Here is a 24937-nt window from a genome sequence, read left to right on the forward strand (position 1 = left end):
ATCTTAGGCGACTTCAAATAATGTCATTCTTCTTATCATATGGCTTGAGTAAAAAATTAAAAACTTGCTCATGTTGTCCTTAGGGATAAATCTTCAAAACCTAGCAATACTTTTAAGACTATTGCTTCTATATTTTATGTGCTTTACACCAACCATACATATATACTTAAAACTCATTGCTGTTGCTGCAGTAACTGCCAGGAGGAAGAACAGAAACCTATTTCAGGTTTTTCAGAGCATTGGAATCATGTCTTAGTAATTTTATTTTTTTTTCAAACTGAAGGCAGTGAGAAACTACCCTAATAACCATTGTAAATGTGCTCTCATTTTGCATATGGGAAAGTAGCTTAAAAAATGATAGAAGGTTGGATTTGATATTGCACTGAAGTTAAAGTTTCATTTTATTTTTTCTTCTAGAATAATATTTTTTTGGCTTCCTTATGACTCTGTTTAGCAACTTTTGCTAAAAGGAACACTATCTATGATTGACTACTTTGAAGATACATATGTTAAGCACCTAAAATCAACAAGAACAGAGAGGTATGGTTGTAATGTCTTTCATTGTTGTGGGGTAGATCTAGAGTCAAATTAATCAGTTTAATGCCAGAGGCTGAAGAAAAATAACCCTCAAAACCAGCTTTTAGAGAATTATATTTAGAATAGCTGGGTATTATTAATAATACAGATTTGGTACCTTCATATTTTAAGTACTTTTGCTAACTGGGTGATAATCTTTAAAAATTATTATTTAAAGTCTTAGTTGCCTTGAATTTTAATGTTCTTGTACAAAACTCAATTTTTCCATTCTACTTTCATCTTTAATATCTTATAAAAGTTTGCCCTAAACAGAGCAAAGCACCAGTGATTGGTCCATGGAATAGTATTTCACCAGGCAGCCAGCATAAATGGAAAATTATGGTGATCAACTTAAAATGACATGATAATCCGCTGTGTTAAGTACAAAGTTTGCAGGTAATAGTAACACTTTATTGGGGTAGGAATTACTAATTCTACAACATCTGTATGACTTTAATAGTGACCTGTTATATTCAGAGTATCATTTCAACATGCAAATATTATAAAATTATTGAGATATTTTACATTTTTTGTTTTAAGCCTTTAAAATCCAGTGTGTAATTTACTCCTATAAAAATGTCAATTTGGGAGCTAAATTTTTTATCAGACATACTTGGTCTATGTTCAGATTTCATAAAATTCATGCTTAAAAGAGTAATGTCACATATCCAAGGTGTTCAATCATACTTCAAAGTTGTTCAGCAACCGAATTCACTACCAATAAATTATTTTTCTTACAAATTTGCATCTACTTTGACAATTAAAAAAATTTTAGGAGAATTAATTTGACTTTGAAGTAGTATGTCAATTTAAAAATTCACCTGTCCAAAGTTAATTTGAAAGCTTATGTTAATTAGTCTTATTAATATCATATTCATCTTAGAGTTTAAAAGAAACTCTAAATTTATCAGTATCACACAAAGTGTTCTTTCAGTTTTTTTTGGAGCTACTTTATATAATGCTATTAGTTAGAAATAAATCCATATATTGATTCTTGTTAGGAAAATGTGAGGTCATTATTATTGATAGGCATTATGGAAAGCTTCCACTTAAACATAATTTGTAGTACATTAATAAGGTAATAAATGAGCATTTTTCCTCCATCATATTGATGAGAAAAGATTAAGGCACACTGCCATCATTTTTTTTCTTTGACTACTGGATATTTGATAAGTTTTACTTTTATTTCAGGGCACTCTTGAATTAGAGTTGACAATACACTCAATCTTTTAAAAATCATCCATGTGAGCACTGGGTGTTATTCTGTATGTTGGTAAATTGAACACCACTAAAAAATTAATTTATTTAAAAATAAATAAATAAATAAATAAATAAATAAATAAATAAATAAAAATCATCCATGACTCAATGAATGAGCTTGGATAAAAATCACAAGACTCATTGTTTTCTATTTCTTTCAAGAGTTATGGAAGCTGACCATCATTCTTAGCATTTGCATATGCATATGAGTGATTTTTGACAACTGTATCCATGACACCTTATTATAAAGTCTGCTTCAGAAAACCGAGCACACGCATTTTTCAATATGTATCACAAAGTGGGATGGAACAATAAAAAAAAAAAAGTACTAATCTCTTGGGTTAAGAATTCCAATGAAAAGAACCAACTCGAAGGTTTCACACTTACTGATTTCAAAACTTGCCACACAGCTTCAATCATCTAAACAGTGTTTTACTGGCATAAATTCTGACACATAACCAAGGGAACAGAAAAGAGAGCCAGAAATAAGCCCTGCATATTCTGACAGTTCAGTTTACGCCTGTTTTCCAAGTTAATTATTAATGTCAGTTCGTTTTCAAAAGTTTCTCATTCTGGGTGATAAATGCTGCACTTGTTCCAGCCACACTGCGAAGAACTTTAAATTCTCTGCTAGGAAACAAGGCCTGTATACACAGTGAGCTTCAGTATTGGTGTACTATGGACAGTTTCCAAGAAACTAGAGAGATTGGAGAACCAAGTAGCCTTGCCACCCACCCAACGACCACTTTTCCAAGAACATCTCCAAAGAAGAGTATCTAGATTGTGACTGCAGATGCTATAAATGCTTTTCTAATGCACTTACATTAGCAAATTTCTCTCTCTTCTTTGGTAGAAAAACTTGGTGATAATGTTTTAAAATTTGCTTTTTGCCTTCCCTAAAGAGCACACACATTATACCAAATACAATACAAACCTAGACCAAAAGGGGGAAAGCCCAGTTTCCATAAATGAAAGCTTTCAATTAGCAAATACATGGAGTTTAGAACTTTCAAGTGTAGCTACTTTACAGCAAATTGTTAAATTATCGCACTGGAGACTAAACCTAACCAAATGTATAGGAAAGACACACACAATTATTTGTATGTAAATTATTTCTCTAAGTTGCTGGTGTTCGTTTGTTCTCTTAAGTGAAGAAATCTAATATGTATTAAATGTCAGCTATGTGACTAGCATCCTACTAACAAAGCATCATCTCACATTTACCAAATTTAAGTTTTATCACAGCCCAGAGGAGTAGCTGTTATTCACATACTATCGGTGGAGAAACTGATGCTCAGAGAGGTTAAGCAATTTCCTTTAAGTCCCAAAGCTTGTGAGTGGCAGAGCCAGACGTTTTATAAACTCTGCATAATGTCCTTCCAGGTATAGTGCCTGGTTTATTGTACAAGGCCATGAGCTCCATGTTTTTGGAGAGAGAATGTGGGTAGTGATCTTGGTGGTTCCCTGGTTTCTTACTTTTTTAGAAAGAACTTAAAGAGTCCCAGCTTCCCAGAATTTAGGATTTTGTCAAAATTCCCATTTCTGTAGGCAATAAAATCTAGATGCTGAGAGGCTAGATAAAAGTTAAGTGATCCAAGCTTCCTAATCTCTTCACCCATCCCCCATCCCCCCCCCCCAAAACCCAACAACCTTTAAATATATTTTAAATAAATATTAGTCTGGTAAGTATTATTACATCATTAATTCAGATATCAACTTACAATGTAGGATAAAGCTTTTGGAACTGGGCTAAACAGGTCTATAATGGAAACCCCACAGAGGGGTTTGTGCTACAAAAGAGGGTAGTGGGAAGAGCATGGATCTGGGCCTGAAGCAGGAATGAATTGGAATCTTGCTGCCAATTACACATTGTACGTCCTTGGACAAGTTAATTTTTCAGAGCTTTGGTTTTCTGAGCTGAAAAAGGAAATATTCCCTAACTCAGAGATTTAGTTCAACAGTCGAATGGTATCACTTGCTGCCATTTTAATAGTATTAGCATCTCCTTCTCTCTGTAGGTCCCACATGTCCTTCCTTTTCAGAGTGATGTCTTTGGTTTTCCTTCTGGGAACTACCCAAGCTGTCTTTCGATCTGGGAACCCTGAAGTGAACATGAACATTGTAAGTTGCTAGGAAATAAATGCTAAGCTGCTGGTAAACGCTACTCCTTAATTGGGGGGAGGAGGCTTTTATTTTAATATATTTCTGCATTTAAATCTTTCCATACGGGTCAACTAATAGTCCCCATTACTCTTCTGTAGCTGCCAGGTTCCCCTTCAGCCTTATATCATCCCCGGATGAAAATATATGGAAATATATTCAAACACCTTTATGCAGGACTTACAAATTCCCTTTTGCGTGCATGCACGTACACACAGATTTCAGATCTAAGCTCAGCTATGAGCATAGACATGCAAACATTCGTGGGTCAACGTATATTTTAAAATTGCATATGGCTGAGTAGGTCAAAGTCTGAGTGATTAGTAGTTAGAAAACTAGTAATGTGTAGGACTGATGTTTGGCAGGTGTTCTAAAATAGCTGCTACTGAACGGATCAGCGAACTAGCAGGAAAAAAAATTAGTCGCGAGCTTGAGAGACAATACAAAGGTCCATTATTACATTAATAGGTCAGATTGATATCAGGTTACATTACTGACCAGCTATCTTATCCTAAACAGCTTCTTTTTTTCTGTTTATCAAGAGCCAAATCATTTCCTATTGGGGCTACCCGGATGAAGTGTACGATATTGTAACTGAAGACGGTTACGTCCTCGGCCTTTATAGAATTCCTTACGGGAAGACAAACAATGACAACTCAAGTAAGATTCAATTCCGAACAAACTGGCGACTCCCTGGGCCTGGGGTTCTTAACTTTTCCGTTTCCTCTCAGTGAGTTTTGGACAAGAAAAGGATGTAAAGATTACGTGCACGGACATGTCTCTTCAGGCCTCTCTCTCTCTCTCTTTTTTTTTTTTTTAGTTTTTTTTTTCTTTTTTTTATGATAGACATAGAGAGAGAGAAAGAGAGAGAGAGAGAGAGAGAGAGAGAGAGAGAGAGGCAGAGACACAGGCAGAGGGAGAAGCAGGCTCCACACAGGGAGCCCAATGCGGGACTCGATCCTGGGTCTCCAGGATCACGCCCTGGGCCAAAGGCAGGCACCAAACCGCTGAGCCACCCAGGGATCCCCTCTCTTTTTAAAAATATTTTATTTATTTATTAATAATGAGAGACCCAGACAGACACAGGCAGAGGGAGAAGCAGGCTCCCTGCGGGGAGCCCGATGCGGAACTTGATCCCAGGACCCCGGGGTCACGCCCCGGGCCCAAGGCAGATGCCCATCGCCGAGCCCCCCGGGGGCCCTATGTGCCTCCCTTCTGGAGGGACCACTCTCCGTGGCTTCCTGTTGACAGGCTGGTTTCAGCGTCGTGGAACACAAGCTATTCTAAACGTTCTCTGTGGCCGCTTTACTCACACGTATGGATTCTCTACATCTCTTTGTTTTGCGAAGGGTTACACGTGGTGCCCGGCCCCAGTCTGCATAGGTCTGATAAATGGCTGGCTAGAGGGTCCTTCCCGGCCGGGCCTTGCCCGGCTCCTCCAGTAATGGCAGAGGGGCCCGGGTGGTGCAGCCGCGATCCCCTGGCCCGCGACAGGTGCATCACCATCCGCAGGTGCGCTCACAAGCATCAGGCCCTCCTTTCATCACTAGGGCTCTGATCCAGTATCGGCCGCTTCCCAGCACAACGCGTCCTGATCCCTTTTGCTTCTTCATCTGATTGCTCAAATAAAAGCCAGCCTTTTCTTATTTTATTTTATTTTATTTTATTTTATTTTATTTTATTTTAGGCTTTCTCTTTAGATTGTCTCCCTGAAAAGAATGTTTCTCGTAGCATAAAATACCCTTTTAAGTTCTCGTTTTAAACATTAAAGTGCATTTCAGGGAAGATGCTAACTTGAAGCAACTTTGATCAATGTCATTCTGTGTCCCTATAAAGGTCACGGCGGCTGGACATAAAACGTTCACCTAGGTCTGACATAATTATAGTCATCATTTTTCAGCGTCTGACCTGATTTCATGAATACTATAATAACATATTGAGAGGTAATTTTAAAGATACAGTGGGGTGCTTCGGAGCCATCAGGAAGCCAGGCGGGAGACCGGATCCCGGCGCCTGCGGTCACTCGGCTGTGCCCTCGGAGAAGGCCCGCGGGCCCAGGGCAGGGCAGGGGGCGCGGGCCCAGGGCCCCACCTTGCAGCCGGGGGGCTTGGGTGGAATCGCCGCACGGGTTAGTCATTGCCCAAGGCCACTGGTGGGTAGATGCTCTGGTGGGTTCAGGGGCTGCCCCTTGGCCGGGGGGGGCACAGGGAGAGGCAACTCCGAGGAGCACCTGGAAGGGGCGCCCAGGGCAGCCAGCCCAGCCCCGCTGCCCGGGAGGAGGCAGGTGCGCCCCCAGGACAGCAGGGTGCACCTGCTGCCTCCCCCAGACCCTGGGTCTGTCACATCCTGCACGCTTCACCCAGCACAGGGCTACCGGGTGTGGCAGGCCCCGTTCCTGGGAAGCCTACAAGAGGGAGGCCAAGGGAACAAAGAACCACACGAGCCACTGCAGCTGATGCCAGCGCCGCGGTGGCACCACCCGTGGCCGCCCGCCCAGCTGCACCTCTGATGGGGCAAGACCAGCCTTCTCTGGAAGGGTACTGCGCCCCTGACCAGTCACACCCTGGTCTTTGCACAGCTGCCGGGGCACAGGCCTGGGACGGACAAAAGGTGTCCTGGTGATCATGGGAATCCCAAATATATCGTCCCCTCCTCATTCTCTATCAGAAGCCTGCGAAGAGACGTGAACTTTTAAGGATTAGAATAATCACATATCTGATAGCAATGTGGGCACTCATATACATCTGATTGTTTTTATTATTTCATTTTATTTTACATTGTTTGAGAGAGAGAGGGAGCGAGCAGAGAGAGGGGGAGAGAGAAATGAAACGTGACCGCATCGTGCACCTGGTCGCTTGAAAAAATTCTTCAGTTATCTGTGCTAACCGACTCTGACGTACGATGGGATTAAACATGGGTGATTCACCCTATTTATACAGTAGAAAATTTTTTAAATTTTCTTTAAAGCTTCCAACGTCATGTATTAGAAGCTTGAATTTCAGAGGAGATGCTTGTGCAGATACCACAAAATTTAAAAAGAAATTTTCTGCATTTTTTTTCCCCTAGCTCAGAGACTGGTTGTATACTTGCAACATGGCCTGTTCACATCTGCCAGCAGCTGGATTTCAAATCTCCCTAACAACAGCCTGGGCTTCATTCTGGCAGATGCCGGTTATGACGTGTGGATGGGGAACAGCAGAGGGACAACCTGGTCCCGGAAACACACGTACCTAAACACCAATTCCAAAGAATTCTGGGCCTTCAGGTACAAATGATATCAGTAATGTTTTTCACCTTATTTTATAAGTGTGTGAAGTATTGCATTTTGTTTTCTTTTTCTTTTTTTTTTTTTTTTTGCATTTTGTTTTCAAACGAAGTAAAGTAGAAGTGTCTTCTCTCCATCAGGTCTTTTCACGGACCATCACAAACTTATGCAAATGTTGGCTTGAAAATTAGAGTACTTGTGTGATTTTAGGACGTTCCTCACTTTTAATCAGTAACTTTTATTGGCATTAATCATTTTGTTGGCCCCCCCCAACTGTTTTCTTTCACCCCATAACCTATAAATATATGTTTATCTCCTTGCGCACAGAATAAACAGCCTCTTTATAAGACTACCTTGGAGGCTTTTTCTTTCCTTGACTCTGTTCTCCCAGAGGTCTTTATTCAGTAGGTACATTAATGCACAAGAGGGGTGGAGGGAAGGGCCGAGGGAGAGGACGGATCTCAGCGGACCCCACGGCCAGCGCAGACCTGACGGGGGCTCGATCACAGGACCCTGAGCTGCCGGCCTGAGCGGCTATCAGGAGTTCAAGCCCAGCTGGCTGAGTCCCAGCGCCACCTATTCTCCTTCCCTCCCCGGGTCATGACCTTCAGGTGTTAGCATCGCATCAGTGGCAAGGGGATTCCAATTTCCCTTTTTCTGTTGTAGTTTTGATGAGATGGCAAAATACGACCTGCCGGCCTCGATCAACTTCATCGTGCGGCACACGGGACAGGAGGGAATCTTTTATGTAGGCCACTCCCAAGGCACCAGCATCGGTAGGCCCGGGGGATTGTCGTCGCGCTGAGTGGGGAGCTCCAGAGAGTTCCCTTTCTGATATTTCCCACTCATTTTTTCTCCTTTCCCCTTTATTCCCTTTCACTATTTTTTATACAATGGAATATTCCTCAGCCATTAGAAACGACAAATACCCACCATTTGCTTCGACGTGGATGGTACTAGAGGGTTTGATGCTGAGTGAAGTAAGTCAGTCGGAGAAGGACAAACATTATATGGTCTCATTCATTTGGGGAATATAAAAAATATACATTGTTTTTAATACTAATCATCAGCATCATATTGTGATCAATGTGCATGTCTCAGGCTGGGCGATTGGCACTTGTTTGATAAGGGAATTAAGAAATGAATGAGTCAATGAATTGGTGGGAGCATACCGAATGCACTCTTACTTGCCATGATGTCGTTTCTTACATGCCAGTGATTGCGTAAGAATCGTTCATTTCTGTCTTATTTTCTTCCAGCTTTCATAACATTTTCTACAATTCCAAAGATCGCTGGAAGAATCAAAGTCTTTTTTGCCTTAGCTCCAGTTTTTTCTATTAAAAATTCAAACAGCCCTTTAATTAAAATGGCATACAGGTGGAGGTCATTGATAAAGGTATGTTATTCCTTTCCTTCTCATAGTTGACAATCCAGAGTGACAATAATTTTGTCCTTTCAAAATAAAAGGTCTTGACTATATTCACATGAATTTAATTTTTTGGTTTCATTGACACTGGATTCTTTGTTTTTACAAAGGAATAGTAGGATAGTACTCATAATACCTTTGGACATCTCATTGTGAAGGAAAATCCAATAGTCAACTTATCTCTATCTCCTGCTTTCAAGTTTTGTCCTTAATTTAAATGGTTTTTAAAAGATTTTATGGAATTATTTATTTGAGAGAGAGAGAGCATACAACTGAACAGGAGGGTGGGGGCAGGGAGAGGGACAAGCAGACTGCACTGAGCCCAGAGCCCGGCCTGGGTCTCGATCTCCCAACCTTGAGATCATGACCTGAGCCAGAATCAAGAGTCAACCACCTAAATGACTGAGCCACACCCAGGCACCTCCCTAATTTAAATGTTTTAAACTAATGGGAGACAGTGCATTTGATTATAAATATAATGACTTCATCACACCATTTCTTGATTAATTATTTTGGTCTTCCAAATATGAATAGAGTGAATCTGTTTTGCAGACTTTTTTTGGCAGCAAAGACTTCCTCCCTAATACCTCATTTAAAAGATTTGTTGGTTGGGATCCCTGGGTGGCGCAGCGGTTTAGCGCCTGCCTTTGGCCCAGGGCGTGATCCTGGAGACCCAGGATCGAATCCCACGTCGGGCTCCCAGTGCGTGGAGCCTGCTTCTCCCTCTGCCTGTGTCTCTGCCTCTCTCTCTCTCTCTCTCTGTGACTATCATAAATAAATAAAAATTTTTAAAAAAAAGGAAAAAAAATTAAAAAAAAAAAAAAGATTTGTTGGTTCAAAGCTGTGTCCGCTGAAGATTATTGGTAAGATTTGCCGTGATATCTTGTTTATGATGTATGGATGTGACCTGGAGAACTTAAATATGGTGAGAACAAGTTGAATTTGAAATGTATTTCGTCAAAAAAAAATGAAATGTATTTTGTCAATTATTAGAAAGCAACTCTTAAAAGTACTTACTTCATGCCTGGTGTGTCATTTTTTATGATTTATCCACATACACTAATAGATTCTTAGCCTTTCTGGTTTTGTGACTAGACCAACACCCTGAACCTAATCAGAATTAGCATTCTGGGATTATTTTGTGTTCACACCTGTCTTTTCTCTGTAGAGGACAGAGGGAGGTGCTATGATGGGTATCTTTATTGGCCGTTCCTATTGGGTGTTAGTTTCCCAAAGTTTCTTATATGTAAGTTGTCCTGCCCTTATATCCTGCTTCCTAATACTCCTACCTTTTCTTGTTGACCCTTTTGTAATCAACATTAGTGCCTGCTGGTTATCTTACACGCTTCCAGCGTTCATCAAGATCCCTGGAGTGGGAGACTGTTTAGGTACTCAGGCTACTATTCCCAAGGCCATATGGACTGCCTGTGCATAGATGCTGTTACAGATGCAGGCATTCATTCTAAGACTTGTTCAGCACATTAAATTAAAAACCCAGATTTAGCAGAAGCAGCTGTGGCATTTAGACTCCAGGTTGGCTCCTGCACCTGTACCATTTAATGATTTCTCAGCGAGAACCAATTTATTCATTCAAAGAAAGAGAAGTTGTCAAGATGTCCGTTCTTACCAACTTAGTCCACAGGTTCAGTGCAATCCCAATCAAAATCCCAGCAAGCTAGTTTAAGGATATTGACAGATGACTTCTAAAGTTTATAGGCAGAAGCAAAACCCAGAGTAACCGACACAGTATTGAAGGGAAAGAGCAAAGTTGGAGGACTGATACTATTGACCTTCAAGACTTATTATTAAACCTCACAGTGTGGGGTTCATGAAAGAAGAAACAAGATCAATGGAACAGAACAGAGAGCCCAGATCTAGAGCCCCATAAATATCATCAACAGATCCTCGACACAGGACAAAAGGCAGTGCAATAGAAAAACCATAGCGTCTGTAGACCAACAGTATCAGAACAACTGGACATCCACATGCAAAAAAATGAACCCAGACACAAACCTTATTCCTATACTTCACAAAATTAACTCAAATTTGGATCATAGACCTAAAGATGAAATGTGAGACTAGAAAGCTCCAAGAAGATGACACAGGACAAAATCTAGATGAGCTTGGGCTGGGCAGTTACCACCAGGTGGTACATTTGTTACAACTGATGAACCTACATCGACACATCATGAGTACCCCAAATCCGTAGTTTACAGTATGGTCGCTCTGGGTTTCCACATTCTATGGGTTTTTCAAATGTATAATGACATGTATCTACTATTACAGTGTCACATAGGAAGTTTCACTACCCTAAAAATCCTTTGTGCTTCACCTATTCATCCCTCTAACACTCAACTCCTGGCAACACCACTGATCTTTTTACTGTCTCCCCATTTTTGCCTTTTCCAGAATGTCACATAGTTGGAATTATACAGTGTGTAGCCCTTTCGGATGGCCTTCTTCCACTTAGTAGCAAAGATTTAAGGTTCCTCTGTGTCTTTCCATGGCTGGGTGGCTCATTTACTTCCAGTGCTGAAAAATATTCAATTGTCTGGATGTACCTCTGTTTACCTATCCACTCACTAAAAGGACATTTGGGTTCAAGTTTTGACAATTAGGAATAAAGCGCTATAAACATCCACGTGCAGATTTTGTGTGAACATAAGTTTTTGACTTGTTTGGCTAAATACTAAGGCGCATGATTGCTGGATTGTATGCTATGGATACACTTTATTTTATGAGACCACCCCACTGTCTTCCAAAGTGGTTGCTCTATTTTGCATCACCAGCGGCGGTGAATGATATCTCTACATCCTCACCAGCATGTGGTGCTGTCAGTGTTTTGGACTTTTGTCATTTTCATACGTACGTAGCAGTGTCTCATTGTTCTTTTAAATTGCGTTTCCTTGATAACATATAACGTGGAGCATCTTCCCGTGGTCATCTGCTACCTAAATATCTACTCAGTGAAGCATCTAAGTCTTAGGCCCATTTTAAAATCAGGTCGTTTGTGTTCTCATTGTTGAGTTTGAAGAGTTTTTGTACGTTTTGGGTAACAGTCCTTCCTAGGTATGTCTTTTGCAAATACTTTCTTGCAGTCTGTGGCCTATCTTCTAATTCTCTTGATATTGTGTTTTGTAAAGTGGACGATGTTAACTTTAATCAAGTCCAGCTTGTCAGTTACTTCTTTATTTAAACTATTTTATTTAAATTCAATTTGCCAACAAAATATAACACCCAGTGCTCATCTCATCATGTGCCCTCCTTAATGCCTGTCACCCAGTTACCCCATCCCCTTACCCTTCTCTCCCTTCTGCAACCCTTTGTCAGTTACTTCTTTCTTAGATTGTCCCTTTGATGTTTTATCGAAAAAGTCATCACAAGACCGAAAGCCAACTAGATTCTCTTCTAGGAGTTTCATAGTTTTGAGATTGACATTTAGGTCTGTGTTCCATTTTGAGTTAAGTCTTGTGAAGGGTGTGAGGTATGTATCTCGATTCTTTTGTTTGTTTGTTTGTTTTTTGTTTTCCCTATTGCATATGGTCAGCTAGTTGTTCCGACACCATTTATTGAAGAGACTATTGTTTCTCTGTTGTATTGCCCTTTCTCTGTTGTCAAAGATCTGTTGACTATATTTGGGGGGGTCTATTTTGGGGCACTCTGTTCCATTCTGTGGATCTATTTGTCTCTTCTTTCACCAATACCACAGTGCGGATCACTGTAGGTTCATAGCACATCTTCAAGTTGTGTCAGGCCCCCAACGTTGTCCTTCCCTTCCCATATTGTGTTGGCTGCTCTGGGTCTTCTGCCTCTCTGTCCTAGAAGCAGTTTGTTGATATTCTTAAGATAACTTGCTGAGATTTTGATAGGATAACATTGACATTGTATGTCTTTTTCACTGAGGGGGGCTCCCAGGGACCTTGTAGGCAATAGGAACCTAGATGGTGGATGGACGTGAAGGCTGTTGTGTTGCTGATGGCTTCACTGGGAGTGTGTAGAACTTCGGACCCCAGTTAATCATGGAGAGGGTTTCTTTTTAAATCTCCTAACTGCCCTTGGGAGGCCCGGGGCTGATTTTGAGCTAATCTCAAAATGAAACTTCAGATCTTCAGCAATTGACAAATAACTTGAAGGAAAAACTGGATTCAGTCCTTTGCTTTTTTGAGTGGTTCTTTTTTACCCCCCCATTTTTCCTAGTATTTTCTTTCTATCTTTTCAGTTCTTCAGTGCCTTCAAAAGGAGTGTGTGTGTGTGTGTGTGTGTGTGTGAGTCCTAAGAGTCTTGATTGATTTCTGTATAGGATGACAATTACATAACCTAGAAATCCAAAAATAGCTTCTACATTAATACAAAAATTACACATTCAGTAAGTGTATTTATTTGTATATACAAATAAATGTATTTGATTAAAATAAAATTTTATCTCTTTTTATTGATACTATTTATTTAAAAAGAATTTTTCATTTTATTGAAATTATTTAGTATAGTAAATGTTGAACATCATGCTTTCTCTGGTTGGACTAAGTATAAAAATAATTTTTTCACCCCTCAGAGTCGTGTGGATGTGTATATGTCACAAAACCCAGCAGGGACATCTATTCAAAATATGGTACACTGGAGTCAGGTAAAACTTTTCAAGTACATTTTATTTTTTTATTTTATTTTATTTTTTTTTTAATTATTTATTTTTGATAGTCATACAGAGAGAGAGAGAGAGGCAGAGACACAGGCAGAGGGAGAAGCAGGCTCCATGCACCGGGAGCCCGACGTGGGATTCGATCCCGGGTCTCCAGGATCGCGCCCTGGGCCAAAGGCAGGCGCCAAACCGCTGCGCCACCCAGGGATCCCTTCAAGTACATTTTAGTATGATTTTATTTATACTACTCATGGTTTATGCCATCATTCTAGGAGTTATCCCATTACCATAGTATGATAAATTTAGGATAAAATGAAATGATTGCAGGTATCCCTGGGTAGCTCAGTGGTTTAGCGCCTACCTTTGGCCCAGGGCATGGTCCTGGGGTCCTGGGATCGGGTCCTGTGTCAGGCTCCCTGCATGGAGCCTGCTTCTCCCTCTGCCTGTGTCTCTGACTCTCTTTCTCTCTCTCTCTCTCCTCTATCTGTGTCAATCATGAATACATAAATTTTAAAAAATCTTTAAAAAATGAAATGATTGCTTAATAGTATAATTATGTTAATATCATAATCTATTAGGTCCTCTAACCCTAAGCAATGATCAGAGAAATATAGTTATTTTCTGTTTTACAAATGAGAAAATGTTAATTCAGAATAGTAGACTAGGAATCATCAAGGAATCATGTTCATCGTTTGACTTGGCCGAAGACCAAGTCAAGAAATAGAAAGAAATAGACAGAGCTATTTCTTTTAAAAAAACATCTAAGACTAGAACACAGGTGTCCCAGTGCCTCGCCTCTCACTAGACTACACTTCCTCCTCTGTTAAGTTATGAGCTCCATGAGGACCATGAGCAAGTTTTACTCACTTTTGTACTTGGCCAAGAGTTCTGCGCAAAGAACATTTGTTGAATGATATTGATGATGAAAAAAAATCCAGTGTGAATATCATCTTAATGTTGAGAGCCAGGATAATACCGTAGAAAGAACAGTATACTTCAGATCAAAATATCAGACACTGAATCCTTTCTCTGAACCTCATTGGCAAGCTCATTTAATCTTTACAAAGTCAATTTCCTTAATTTTAAAAATGGAGTTAACAATAATGCTCTAACAAAAATATTATGAGAGTTCAATAGGGTGATGATTATGAGTATTATTTAAACTTAATAAATACTTAGGAATTTAAAATATCATTGAGATATGCTTTAAGGGCTTTCTCATTTAAAAATGTTTAAATCTCCTAGGTGATTGTTTGAGATAAATAATTAAAAATCTTTAACTTATCTTTAGATTTAGGTCATTCCTGACAATAACTAGGTCAGGAAAATCTAAGTAATGTTTGCATTTATTCATCCACTTAAACAATATTTATTGAGCACCTACTAGGTGCCCTGTACTATTCTATGCTCAGGGTATATATCTATATATATATCTATATATATATATATATACTAAATAAATATTCCTATCCTCCTTAAGCTTACATTCTAGTAGCAGATACACAGATAGTAAACAATAAACATAGCAAATAAATAAATCATTAAAACTTTAGAAGAGGATAGAAGCTATGGAAAAGCAAGATACAGAGATTTGGGATATTGGGTAGTGGGTTGTGTTTTTGGATTTCATTTTTATTTATTCATGAGAGACACACAGAGAAAGGCAGAGACACAGGCAGAGGGAGAAGCAGGCTCCACGTAGGGAGCCCAATCTGATGTGGGACTCAATCCCAGGACCCCGGGGTCATGATCTGAGCTGAAGCAGACACTCAACCACTGAGCCACCCAGGGGCCCCATAGGCAGGCTCTAAGATACAGGCCAACGATGGAATTCCAGATGGTCGAGAGAGTTTTAGGAGTTGGGAGGACTTGAGAGGAGGTAAAATGCGGGGTGTATTAGAGTCCCAGAGAAGATGGGTAACCTGAGACTTTGAATCTTCCTGCAATGAAAACATTATTAGGGGGGGAAATGGACACAATCAGATTAGACCTAGTAGGCTCAAAGCAGGTAGTGGTGGTGAGGCTATAAGTATGGAGGGTGAAACAAGGGGTGGCTTCTGGCACATGCTCTGGAGCACTGTTGTTTGAAGCAAGGGTGTTTAGGGAAGTGTCATTGTAGTCCAGGGGCCCTGCGTCCTCGACACTTTTTTTGGGAAAGATTTCTTTATTATTTTAGAGAGAGAGAAAGAGCAGGGGGAGGGGCAAAGGGAGTTGAAGACTCTCAAGCAGACTCTGATCTGAGAACCAAGCCCATCGCGGGGCTCAATTTCACAACCCTGAGATCAGGACCTGAGCGGAAACCAAGAGTTGGACGCTCAACCCGACTAAGCCGCCCAGACATCGGTAGACACTCACTTTTGACCTCTCTGCGTGGGGCTGAGGATTTCTGGGGAAGGCTGATGAAGCCCTAAGCACACAGGCCCCCTTTAACAAGGTAAAAGGCCTTGGGGATTTGTGCATTTATATAAAGATGATAGAGTCATAGTCTGTAGATTCCCCTCCTCCCACCTCCCACCACTCCCAGTTCTTGCCCTGTACAGAGGAAGGGAGGAGCGAGGAGATCCCCCTGCACCTAGACCAACAGGCCGGGGACAGATGGGCGGCACGTCCATGAGCACCTCACTTTACCAGCTGCGCTGTAACAAACAAAGGAGTGTCATCTTGCTTTTAAATTTTTTTCTTTCAGCTTTTTAATTCCAGTCACTTGAGAGCTTTTGATTGGGGCAGCCCTGCTCTGAACTTGGTTCATTTTAATCAGGTACATAATTATGTATAGGCTAAAAATGATCCCTTTGATCAGTTCAGAGGATGTTGCTACAGAAAAAGGCTCATGTAAAGTCCGAGAGGACAACAGAGTGAGAAGGACCAACAGATGAGGATCGCCATGGTTTGGATCCATATTGTCACATCCAACCCAATGAGCTTTTCCAGGTTTTCTGTATGATTGAACAACAAATATCTTGGGTGAGCCTGGGGAAGTTTACAGGCTGTAGAGCAGTTCATCCTCCCCCAAGAAGAAACACTGTGTGCATAATATGCATAGCTCTGTGGTTGGCTAAAGAAGAAAGAAAAGGCATAATATGGTTCTTGACCCTAAAACTATTAACTGTATTTGGGAAGATAAGACAAACCCATAATAATGAGGGAGAAGATAAAAGTCAATGAGAAGGTGGTAAACATTGTATGAGGAGGATGACAGAAATCTTGAAGAATTAGAACCTGTCTGTCGTCTTCAAAGTTTCCCTGTTCACCATACTTTTCTGCCTTCACTAAACTCCATGCCTGACCTGGTCTGCTTGTGTAAAACTCCAGAATTTTGATCGTAGAAAGATAAAAATCAATACGATCAGATTTAACTTCGACTGCCAATATTTGCTATTTATTAATAAGCATATTGCCAGTTACACAGCCACAGAAACTTTTGATTAAAATACCTTCATGCTTTATAAATAAAAGTGAAATTATCTCTGTGGAATGTCTGCATACCCTGAATTAGAGCAAACTGTCTCGTTTTGATTTGTATCTGATCTATTTCTAAGTAGAAAATCATAATAACGATTCTTTCAAATGCATTGCTTCCCTAGTGGTAATTATTTTAGACTGAGTTGATTTAATAATTGCATTAATTCATCACTTAAAAATTAGTAAAGAACACCTTCCATGTATCATTTTCTGTCTTATTTTTACTCGTTTGCATTTAGGCCTCTCCTCCATTTTATAATGTGACAGACATGAATGTGTCAACAGCAACTTGGAATGGAGGCAATGACTTGGTGGCCGATCCTAAAGACGTGGAGAATTTGCTTTCTAAAATTACACACCATATTTACCATAAAACTATTTCTTACTACAATCATATTGACTTTTTGTTCGGATTAGATGTATATCAGCAAGTTTACCATGAAATCATTGACATTATCCGAGGCAGTCTATAAAGATACGGTACTTGGTGTTGAAGGAGCTATAAAATTTCTCTTAAAATCCAATCATTTTTTTCTTGCTCTGTATGTTTTCTCAGTTATTTAAATAAAGTCTGGATTTTTTCCCTATTTGTTTTGCTGCCCCAGGCCTTCTATTTGTTAAATCAGTGGCATTTATTCCATAAAGGGGAAGTGACGGATTGTAACTCAGCCCAAAGCAGGCTGTTGAATGTCTAGATGTAATATAAGTGACTAAAAGCATAGTCTGAAACATTTTCAATTGCAAGGGATAACTTTTTTGAGAAAGCTGTTTTCTTTTTTTCAAAGAAATATGAGCATGTAAGATATAAAAAGCGTTTGGGAGAAAGCTTGCTGTTACGAAAGCTAATTTTTCTCTATGCTGAATGAAGAGTAGAAACACTTTTGAGCTCTGCAAAGGAGTCTGAGGAAGGAAAAGGAGAAGAAGGAGGGCCTGGATGCCAGTGTAATGTTGCTGCTTCCACCCACTTCTGGCCAAGCTTCAGAAGTAGAGCGTAAAAGCCACCGAAGGGTAGTATCTCACTTCCTTTCCAGCAGGTGTGTGTAAAGGGGAGCAATGGTTGTAAGGGCACCTGGTGGCTCAGTCAGTTAAGCATCTTCCTCTGGCCCTGGTCATGACCCCAGAGTCCTGGGATGGAGCCCCCCACATCTTCATCTGCCTCCCTGCTCAGTGGGGAGTCTGCCTCTCCCTCTGCACCCCCTCCCCCCATGCTTTCCCTCGCTTTCTCTCTCCCTCTTTCAGATAAATGAAATCCTAATATATATATATATAAACAGAGTAATAATGGCTGAGGCATATTTCTAGGTAAACCAATCTGATGGCAGCCTCCCAGCTTAGTGCACAAAAGAGTCTCCTGCACACCAGAAAAATGTAGAGGTGTCCAACAGAGGTGGGAAGAAGCCTAGGATTTGAGCTGAAGAGATGCTGTCAGTAAATGCAACAGGTATTTAGAGGAGCCACAGGCTACGGCGAGGGATGGGTGTTGGCAGCCGGTACAGGGCACATCACGTACAAGGACTTAGGCCCTAGTCCTTCCGACTCCTCAATAATGCAGAACTCCATGGGCTTTTCTTAACTCCTGGGGACAGCAAGATGAAAAGGAAGAGTTCTAGAATTGAGTATAAGTTTACCACATAAAGACAGGGGGAAAAAATCTATAATTTCCTGAACTGGAAAATTAAATTTCCTGCCCCAAGCAAAATGGAGGTTGAAAACCAAGTCAAATCTGGTTTGCTCTGAAGTTGCTAACTCTGTGCTTCACACATGCTTATGGGCTTTAGAAAATGTCATACAAAAAAATAAGTGAAATACGCATAGATAGTGACAAAAAAACATATACATACATTGTGGGAATGCATCTAAGAGAAGATGCATCACTTTCAAGGTCACAGTTGAGGCTACGAGTCAGTCCTTTCTTTCTTTGGTAACTCCCGGTACCAAAAAAGTAGAGCACTGAGAATATATATACACTTAAAGAGTTCAAGAATGGGACGCCCGGGTGGCTCAGGGGTTGAGTGTCTGCCCTCAGCTCAGGGCGTGACCCCAGGGTCCTAGGATCGAGTCCCACGTCGGGCTCCCTGCATGGAGCCTGCTTCTCTCTCTGCCCGTGTCTCTGCCTCTCTCTGTGTCTCTCATGAATAAATAATTAAAATAAAAAAGAAGTTCAAGAATGTTAATACAGCACAGCATAAGTGTTATTTCCAAGTTTTCAAGTGATCCTTCAAAAAGGCAAATGTGAGAGGATAATTATGCAGAGGAATTGCTCATGTTGAAATTTAAAAAATAAGTTGAAGTTTCCGGTAATGGTAGACTGAGTAATTCAGACCTGGGACATTTATTTCAAGCATTTATTTCAAGACAAGGAGAGCTAAAAATGCAGTGAAGAATTACAAAGTGAAAAAAAAAAAAAAAAAAGCCCAGGAAAGTTAGCCTGGCATTTTAGGTGTGTGTGTGTTTTTTAATTTTTTTATTTATTTATGATAGTCACAGAGAGAGAGAGAGAGGCAGAGACACAGGCAGAGGGAGAAGCAGGCTCCATGCACCGGGAGCCTGATGTGGGATTCGATCTCGGGTCTCCAGGATCACGCCCTGGGCCAAAGGCAGGCGCCAAACCGCTGCGCCACTCAGGGATCCCCATTTTAGGTGTTTATATCCTAGCAATGCCTTCTTATTCCAGGCATATAGTTAAAATCTTGCAAACAATTAGTTGAGAATAAAAAATTGTAATTCAGCTTACTAAAGAATAGTTTCTCTGATAAACCTTGATCCTCAGGCTTTGGGTTGGAACCTCAAAGTACTAAACTCTAAGAATAAAGTCAAACTAGAAATTGGTCACCCTTTCAGAAATTGTAGACCACCTTTGAATCATAAGAATTCTTAATATGCAAAGATGATATGGGAATACTGATGCCCTCACCGTCTGTCAGAAGCAAAAGTAAGTCTTCTCTGAAGGAAAATCAAGTCATCTACGATGCTAGAAATAATGCTAAAATTTTGTAATGTTTCAGGATAGGTCCGGATACAAAAATAACTAGTGTGTTTATATATTAGTGTCAGATAATTGCGAAATGATATTTTTAGTATGCCATTTACAGTATTACAGACAGTTATAATGCTTAGGAATACAGATAAACAAATATACTCAGGTTGAAAGGCAATATTGTTAAGATATCCACGCTTCAAATCTATCTATATATCCAAAGAAATTGCAATCAAAATTACACTAGTCTTTTTTTTTCTGGAAATGGATTTACTGATTCTAAATTTTCTGTAGAATTACAATCAAAGTTGCCAAAGTAATTTGAAAAATGTTGGAGGATTTGCACTGCCTAGTTGCAAGACTTTAATCACAAAGCTGCCTTAATTAAGACAGTGTGGTATTAGCATAAAAAGACATAATAGATCCATGGAACAATCCAGAGTCCAGAGGTAGACTACACATATGTAGTCAGTTGGTCTTCAATGGGGTAAAAGATTGTGTTTTCAAAGGTGGATGAGATTACAAAATAGAAGATGAACTTTGACGTCTACATTACATCACAAATAAATTGAATTTGACATGAACATAGACCTAACTCCAAAACCCCAAACTCTAAAACTTCTAGAAGAAACAGAGGAGAAATTCTTTGCAACTTTGAGGTAGGCAAAAATATCTTAGGTGAAACACAGCATGTGCAATTATAAAGAAATTTTGATAATTACAATTAAAATCTTCTGTCAAATGACACTTAAGCCACTACTCGAGAAAAAATACAACAAATGTATCTGACAAAAGCTGTTTACCTGAAATACATAAAAATTACTCTTATAACTCAATAAGTGGAAAAGCAACCCAAGAAAATTTAAGGCAAAGACTTAAACAGAGTCTTCACAAAAGATTTAAGAATGGCTAATGAAACAGGTATAGGGAAAGGTGCACAACATCATTAATCATCATGGAAATGAAAATCAGAAGCACAATGAGATATCACCTCACACCTGTTGGGGTTGTTATTATCAAAAAGTCAACAGATAGCAAGTGTTGGCAAGGATGTACAGAAAAGAGAACCTTCCATATGTTGTTGATGGGAAGGTAAGTTGGTACCGTCACTGTAGAAAGTATTACGGAGGTTTCTGAAAAATTAAAAATTGAAGTACCGGGACGCCTGGGGGCTCAGCAGTTGAGCATCTGTCTTCATCTCAGGACGTGACCCTGGGGTCCTGGGATTGAGTCCTGCATCAGGCTCCCTGCATGGAGTCTGCTTCTCCCTCTGCCTGTGTCTCTGTCTCTGTGTCTCTCATGAATAAATAAAATTTTTTAAAGATTTTTATTTATTTATTCCGACACGGGCCTCAATCCTGGGTCTCCAGGATCACACCCTGGGCTGAAGGCGGCACTAAACTGCTCAGCCACCCGGGCTGCCCATGCATAAATAAATTTTAAAAAAGCATAAAAGAACCAGATAATCCAATAATCTCCCAACCGGGTATCTCACCAAAGGAGATAAAATCACTATCTCAAAGCGATATCTGCGCTCCTATGTTCATTGCAGCATTATTCCCTGTGGTCAAGACATGAAAACAACCCGTGTCTATTGATGGATGGATGGGTAAAGGTCATATATCTCTCGAGATGTATATATAGATATATGTTTATGTACTAGCATCATGTTTCTATATAATCATCATTATTTATATAATAATTATATATGTATATAAAATTCGGCCCTAAAAAAGAAGGAAATCCTACCATTTGCAAGGAGATGGAAACATGGGTGAACCTAGAGGACTTTATGCTAAATGAAATAAGTCAGACAGAGAAAGACAATGTATTATCTCATTTATCTGTAGACTCTAAAAAAGTGTAACGTGGGGCACCTGGGTGGCTCAGTCCATTAGGCATCTGCCTTCAGCCCAGGGCGTGACCCCCAGGGTCCTGAGATCGAGTCCCCCATTGGGCTCCCTGCAGGGAGCCTGCTTCTCTGCCTCTCTCTCTCTCTCTCTCTCTCTCTCTCATGAATAAATGAATTCTTTAAAAAAATAAAAAATAAAATAATAAAGTCAAACTCATAGTAACAGAAAGGAGAACGGTGGCTACCGGTGGTTGGGAGAAACGAGATGTTGGTTAGAGGATACAAGTTGTGAGTTATAAGATGAGTAAGTTCTGGAGAGCTGATGTACAGCATGGTGACTGTAGTTAATAATGAATTATATTCTTGAAAGTTGCTAAGAAGGTAGATCTCAGGCGCTCTCATCACACACACAAGCGACACCTACGTGAAGTGACAGGTATGTTAATTAGCTTGATTGTGGTAATCATTCCATAGTGTATACGTCTATCAAAAAATCACTATGTACATATTAAATATCAACAATTTTTGTCAATCATACTTCAAGAAAGCGGCGGGAAAAAAGGAATGGCCAGTCAGCCTCTGAAAAGATTTTCAGCATCATTAGTCATCAAAGAAATACGAATTAAAACATTAGGAGGGACTTAATCGTCACTAGAATAGCAAATTAAAAGAGAGGCTTTGCTAAGTACTGGGAAGATTGCAGGATAAGTAGAACTTTCGTACTTTGCAAAGCAGCCTGGTGATTTCTTATAAAAGTAAAAATATATTTGACATGTAACCCAGCAGTTCCACTCTTAGTTAGGTATTCACTCGAGAGGAAGGAAAACAGGAGCACCTGAATATTGACAACCAGTCTACGAAAATCACTGTGTGAAGAGTATAAGAGGGAAGGGAGGGTGCCATATGATCATTTTAATAAATGGGAAGAAGTATTTAGCAAAATTTTAAGTCTTTATGATAATAACTCTTGAAGTAATAATAAAGTTTCATTAATCCGACAAAGAGTAATTAGAACAAAATCTGCAGCAAACATCAGAGTTATTGATGAGGAATCAAAAGCTTTCCTGCTGAAACTGGGATGGACAATTGTGTCCCATCATGTATTCGTGTTGACACGGTAGCTTAGATCGTAGCTAGTACAATATGGCAAGCGTAGGAAACCAAGGTATGAAGGTTGGTCAAATGACAAGCAAAGCTCAGGATTCTCAGTTAACACGATGGAATACATAGAAAAATGAAAGGGCTTTACATATAAGTCCTTAGAATTAATCTGTGAGCTTAGCAAAGTTGCTTCGCCTTAAGGTTAGTTTAAAAAATACTATATTTATTACATGCACCGTATATATGGAAGCAAGACTGACACTTTGCCCCGTCACCGTTGTCCATAAACATACACAGTACATCTGGTGCTGAAAAGAAAAAAAAATGGCTTTGTACCCCAAGATAAACAAAAATGAATTACGCCACTCTTTTTGAAAGAAAACCCCTAGTTTTCTTTTCTACTCTCATTTTTCTCCGAGTGATCCATCCATCCATGTCAGAGAGACTCAGCTCCTAGAGGTGAAAGTGACAATAGGCCAAGCGAGCCTTCAGTTGGCTCCCCACATAGAGACGAGCCTTCTCTTAGCTATTTTCTACCCCTTAACTCTAATTTGGTTCCAGTTTATGTCTGATTCTTGGTCCAGTCTAGCTCTGGTTCAGAGACCTATTTGTATGTGCCTAAAACTATGTTCCTGTTGTTGCAAAGATGAAGAATTTTGGCTCAAGGATCTGATCATCTGGGGATCACTGTTTCTGGAAAAAAATGTGAAAAAGAACCTTAGGAAAGGGCTGCACAAATGACTCCTAAACATTGATTCTACGGGAAATTGATGAACAGTTCTGGTCTTTCATCAGCCAGTGAACATTATCATTACAAACGGACACTTGTTTGGCAGTCCCAAGACCTGGAATCAGGAATATAGCACATTTTCCATGCAGAAGCTGACTATTTTGTAGAGGTAGACTGCCTAACTCCAAGCCAGGCAAGAATCACTGACCCAGGACAAAAAGGACTCTCATGAAAGATGTCTTTCTCCATAATTTCTGCAATGCTAATATCTGGAAAAATACTATGATTTCTGTGGAAGTAGTAATTATGTGAAAAAGCAGCTATTTTCCCATCATAAACAGTCTAATGAGGACCTTGCTATTTTTTTAGACACCTACTGGACTTTTTTAATTTGGTAAGCTGGTTCTTCTAATTTTTGATTTCTTACATGAATTGCAAGTAAACTATTAAAAAATGCTTTTGTCTCCAGTTCATTTTTCCAACCAGAATAAACATAAAGTAAATTTTTGGAAAGTATTCTATTTACAAAACCATCAAATAGCTTGGAAAAAATGTAATAGAAGCTTTATAAGACCTCTATACAGAGAAAACTATTTTTCTAATATGTCTCTCACTGTTTAAAGCTCAATTATGGACAGCATGAGTTAATGGATAGATATACCATGTGCAACGATTGGGGACGTTCGTATTGTAAAACGTCAATTTTCTTATTATAGAGCCACAATAATTAGCTCAGATTTTAGTCAATGGAACAGAAGTATGAACTTCTGGGGACTGCTGGGGGCGGGTGTTCAGTCAGTTAAGTGTCTGACTCTTGATTTTGGCTCAGGTCATAATCTCAGGGTGGTGAGACTGAGCGCACATCAGGCTCTGCACTGAGCATAGAGCCTGCTTAAAATTTTATTTCCTTCTTCCTCTGCTCCTGCCCTACTTGTGCTTTCTCAAAAAAAAAAAAAAAGTTAAGAACTTCCGCTTATCAAAACAGTTAACATAATAAAAAGCCCGCCCTGTAGTAGGAGATAAAAATTGTAGCACATGTAAGCTAAGTGGGCTCCAATCTATAATATATAAACAATTTCTACAAATCTGTACAGGCAAAGATTAACCTAGCAGGCCCGTGTGGCTCAAATTGCACATTCCCAAGCAAGGCTTGTCTTCAGAATTAGCCAAACTCTGAGCCTTTGGAAAAATCTACCTGATGAGACTATTTTCGTAGACCTGAGGCCTCAGCCATGTGGTATGAGTTTGATCAGATAGTTTGTGCAAACAACATGATTTATAGTGATGCCGGTTTTTCTCTGGGGGCTGGAGTATGAGTAGCTAAGGTCAATCATGCAAGCCCCACGTGCCTACACATTTTCACACATTATTTCCGGGAGAATTAAATCTAGCTTCCATAAAGCTCTACTGGGAGAAGACATCTGGAAGCTTGTACCTGGCTTTTCCTCAACTTCACCCTAATTCAGCTTTTACCTTGGCTGATATTAATCTG

The 24937-nt window shown here is 39.9% G+C and overlaps 1 protein-coding gene across 2 annotated transcripts; it reads left to right on the plus strand.

Moving 5' to 3' along the window:
• The first annotated feature begins 415 nt into the window (after positions 1–415).
• On the plus strand, positions 416–17258 carry LIPJ (lipase family member J). Of its 2 annotated transcripts, XM_041729283.1 has the most exons (11): positions 416–540; positions 3855–3957; positions 4539–4656; positions 7063–7261; positions 7928–8037; positions 8521–8657; positions 9240–9281; positions 9508–9612; positions 13240–13311; positions 16010–16081; positions 17025–17258. In XM_041729283.1, the coding sequence occupies exons 1-11, from the start codon at positions 482–484 to the stop codon at positions 17256–17258; spliced, it is 1251 nt and encodes a 416-aa protein (XP_041585217.1). In that variant the 5' UTR covers positions 416–481. The 2 variants fall into 2 exon arrangements, with proteins under 2 accessions (XP_041585217.1, XP_041585218.1); XM_041729284.1 differs by lacking the exons at positions 9240–9281; positions 9508–9612.
• Positions 17259–24937: the final 7679 nt, after the last annotated feature.

Source organism: Vulpes lagopus, chromosome 14, assembly GCF_018345385.1.
Source record: "Vulpes lagopus strain Blue_001 chromosome 14, ASM1834538v1, whole genome shotgun sequence".
NCBI lineage: Eukaryota > Metazoa > Chordata > Mammalia > Carnivora > Canidae > Vulpes > Vulpes lagopus.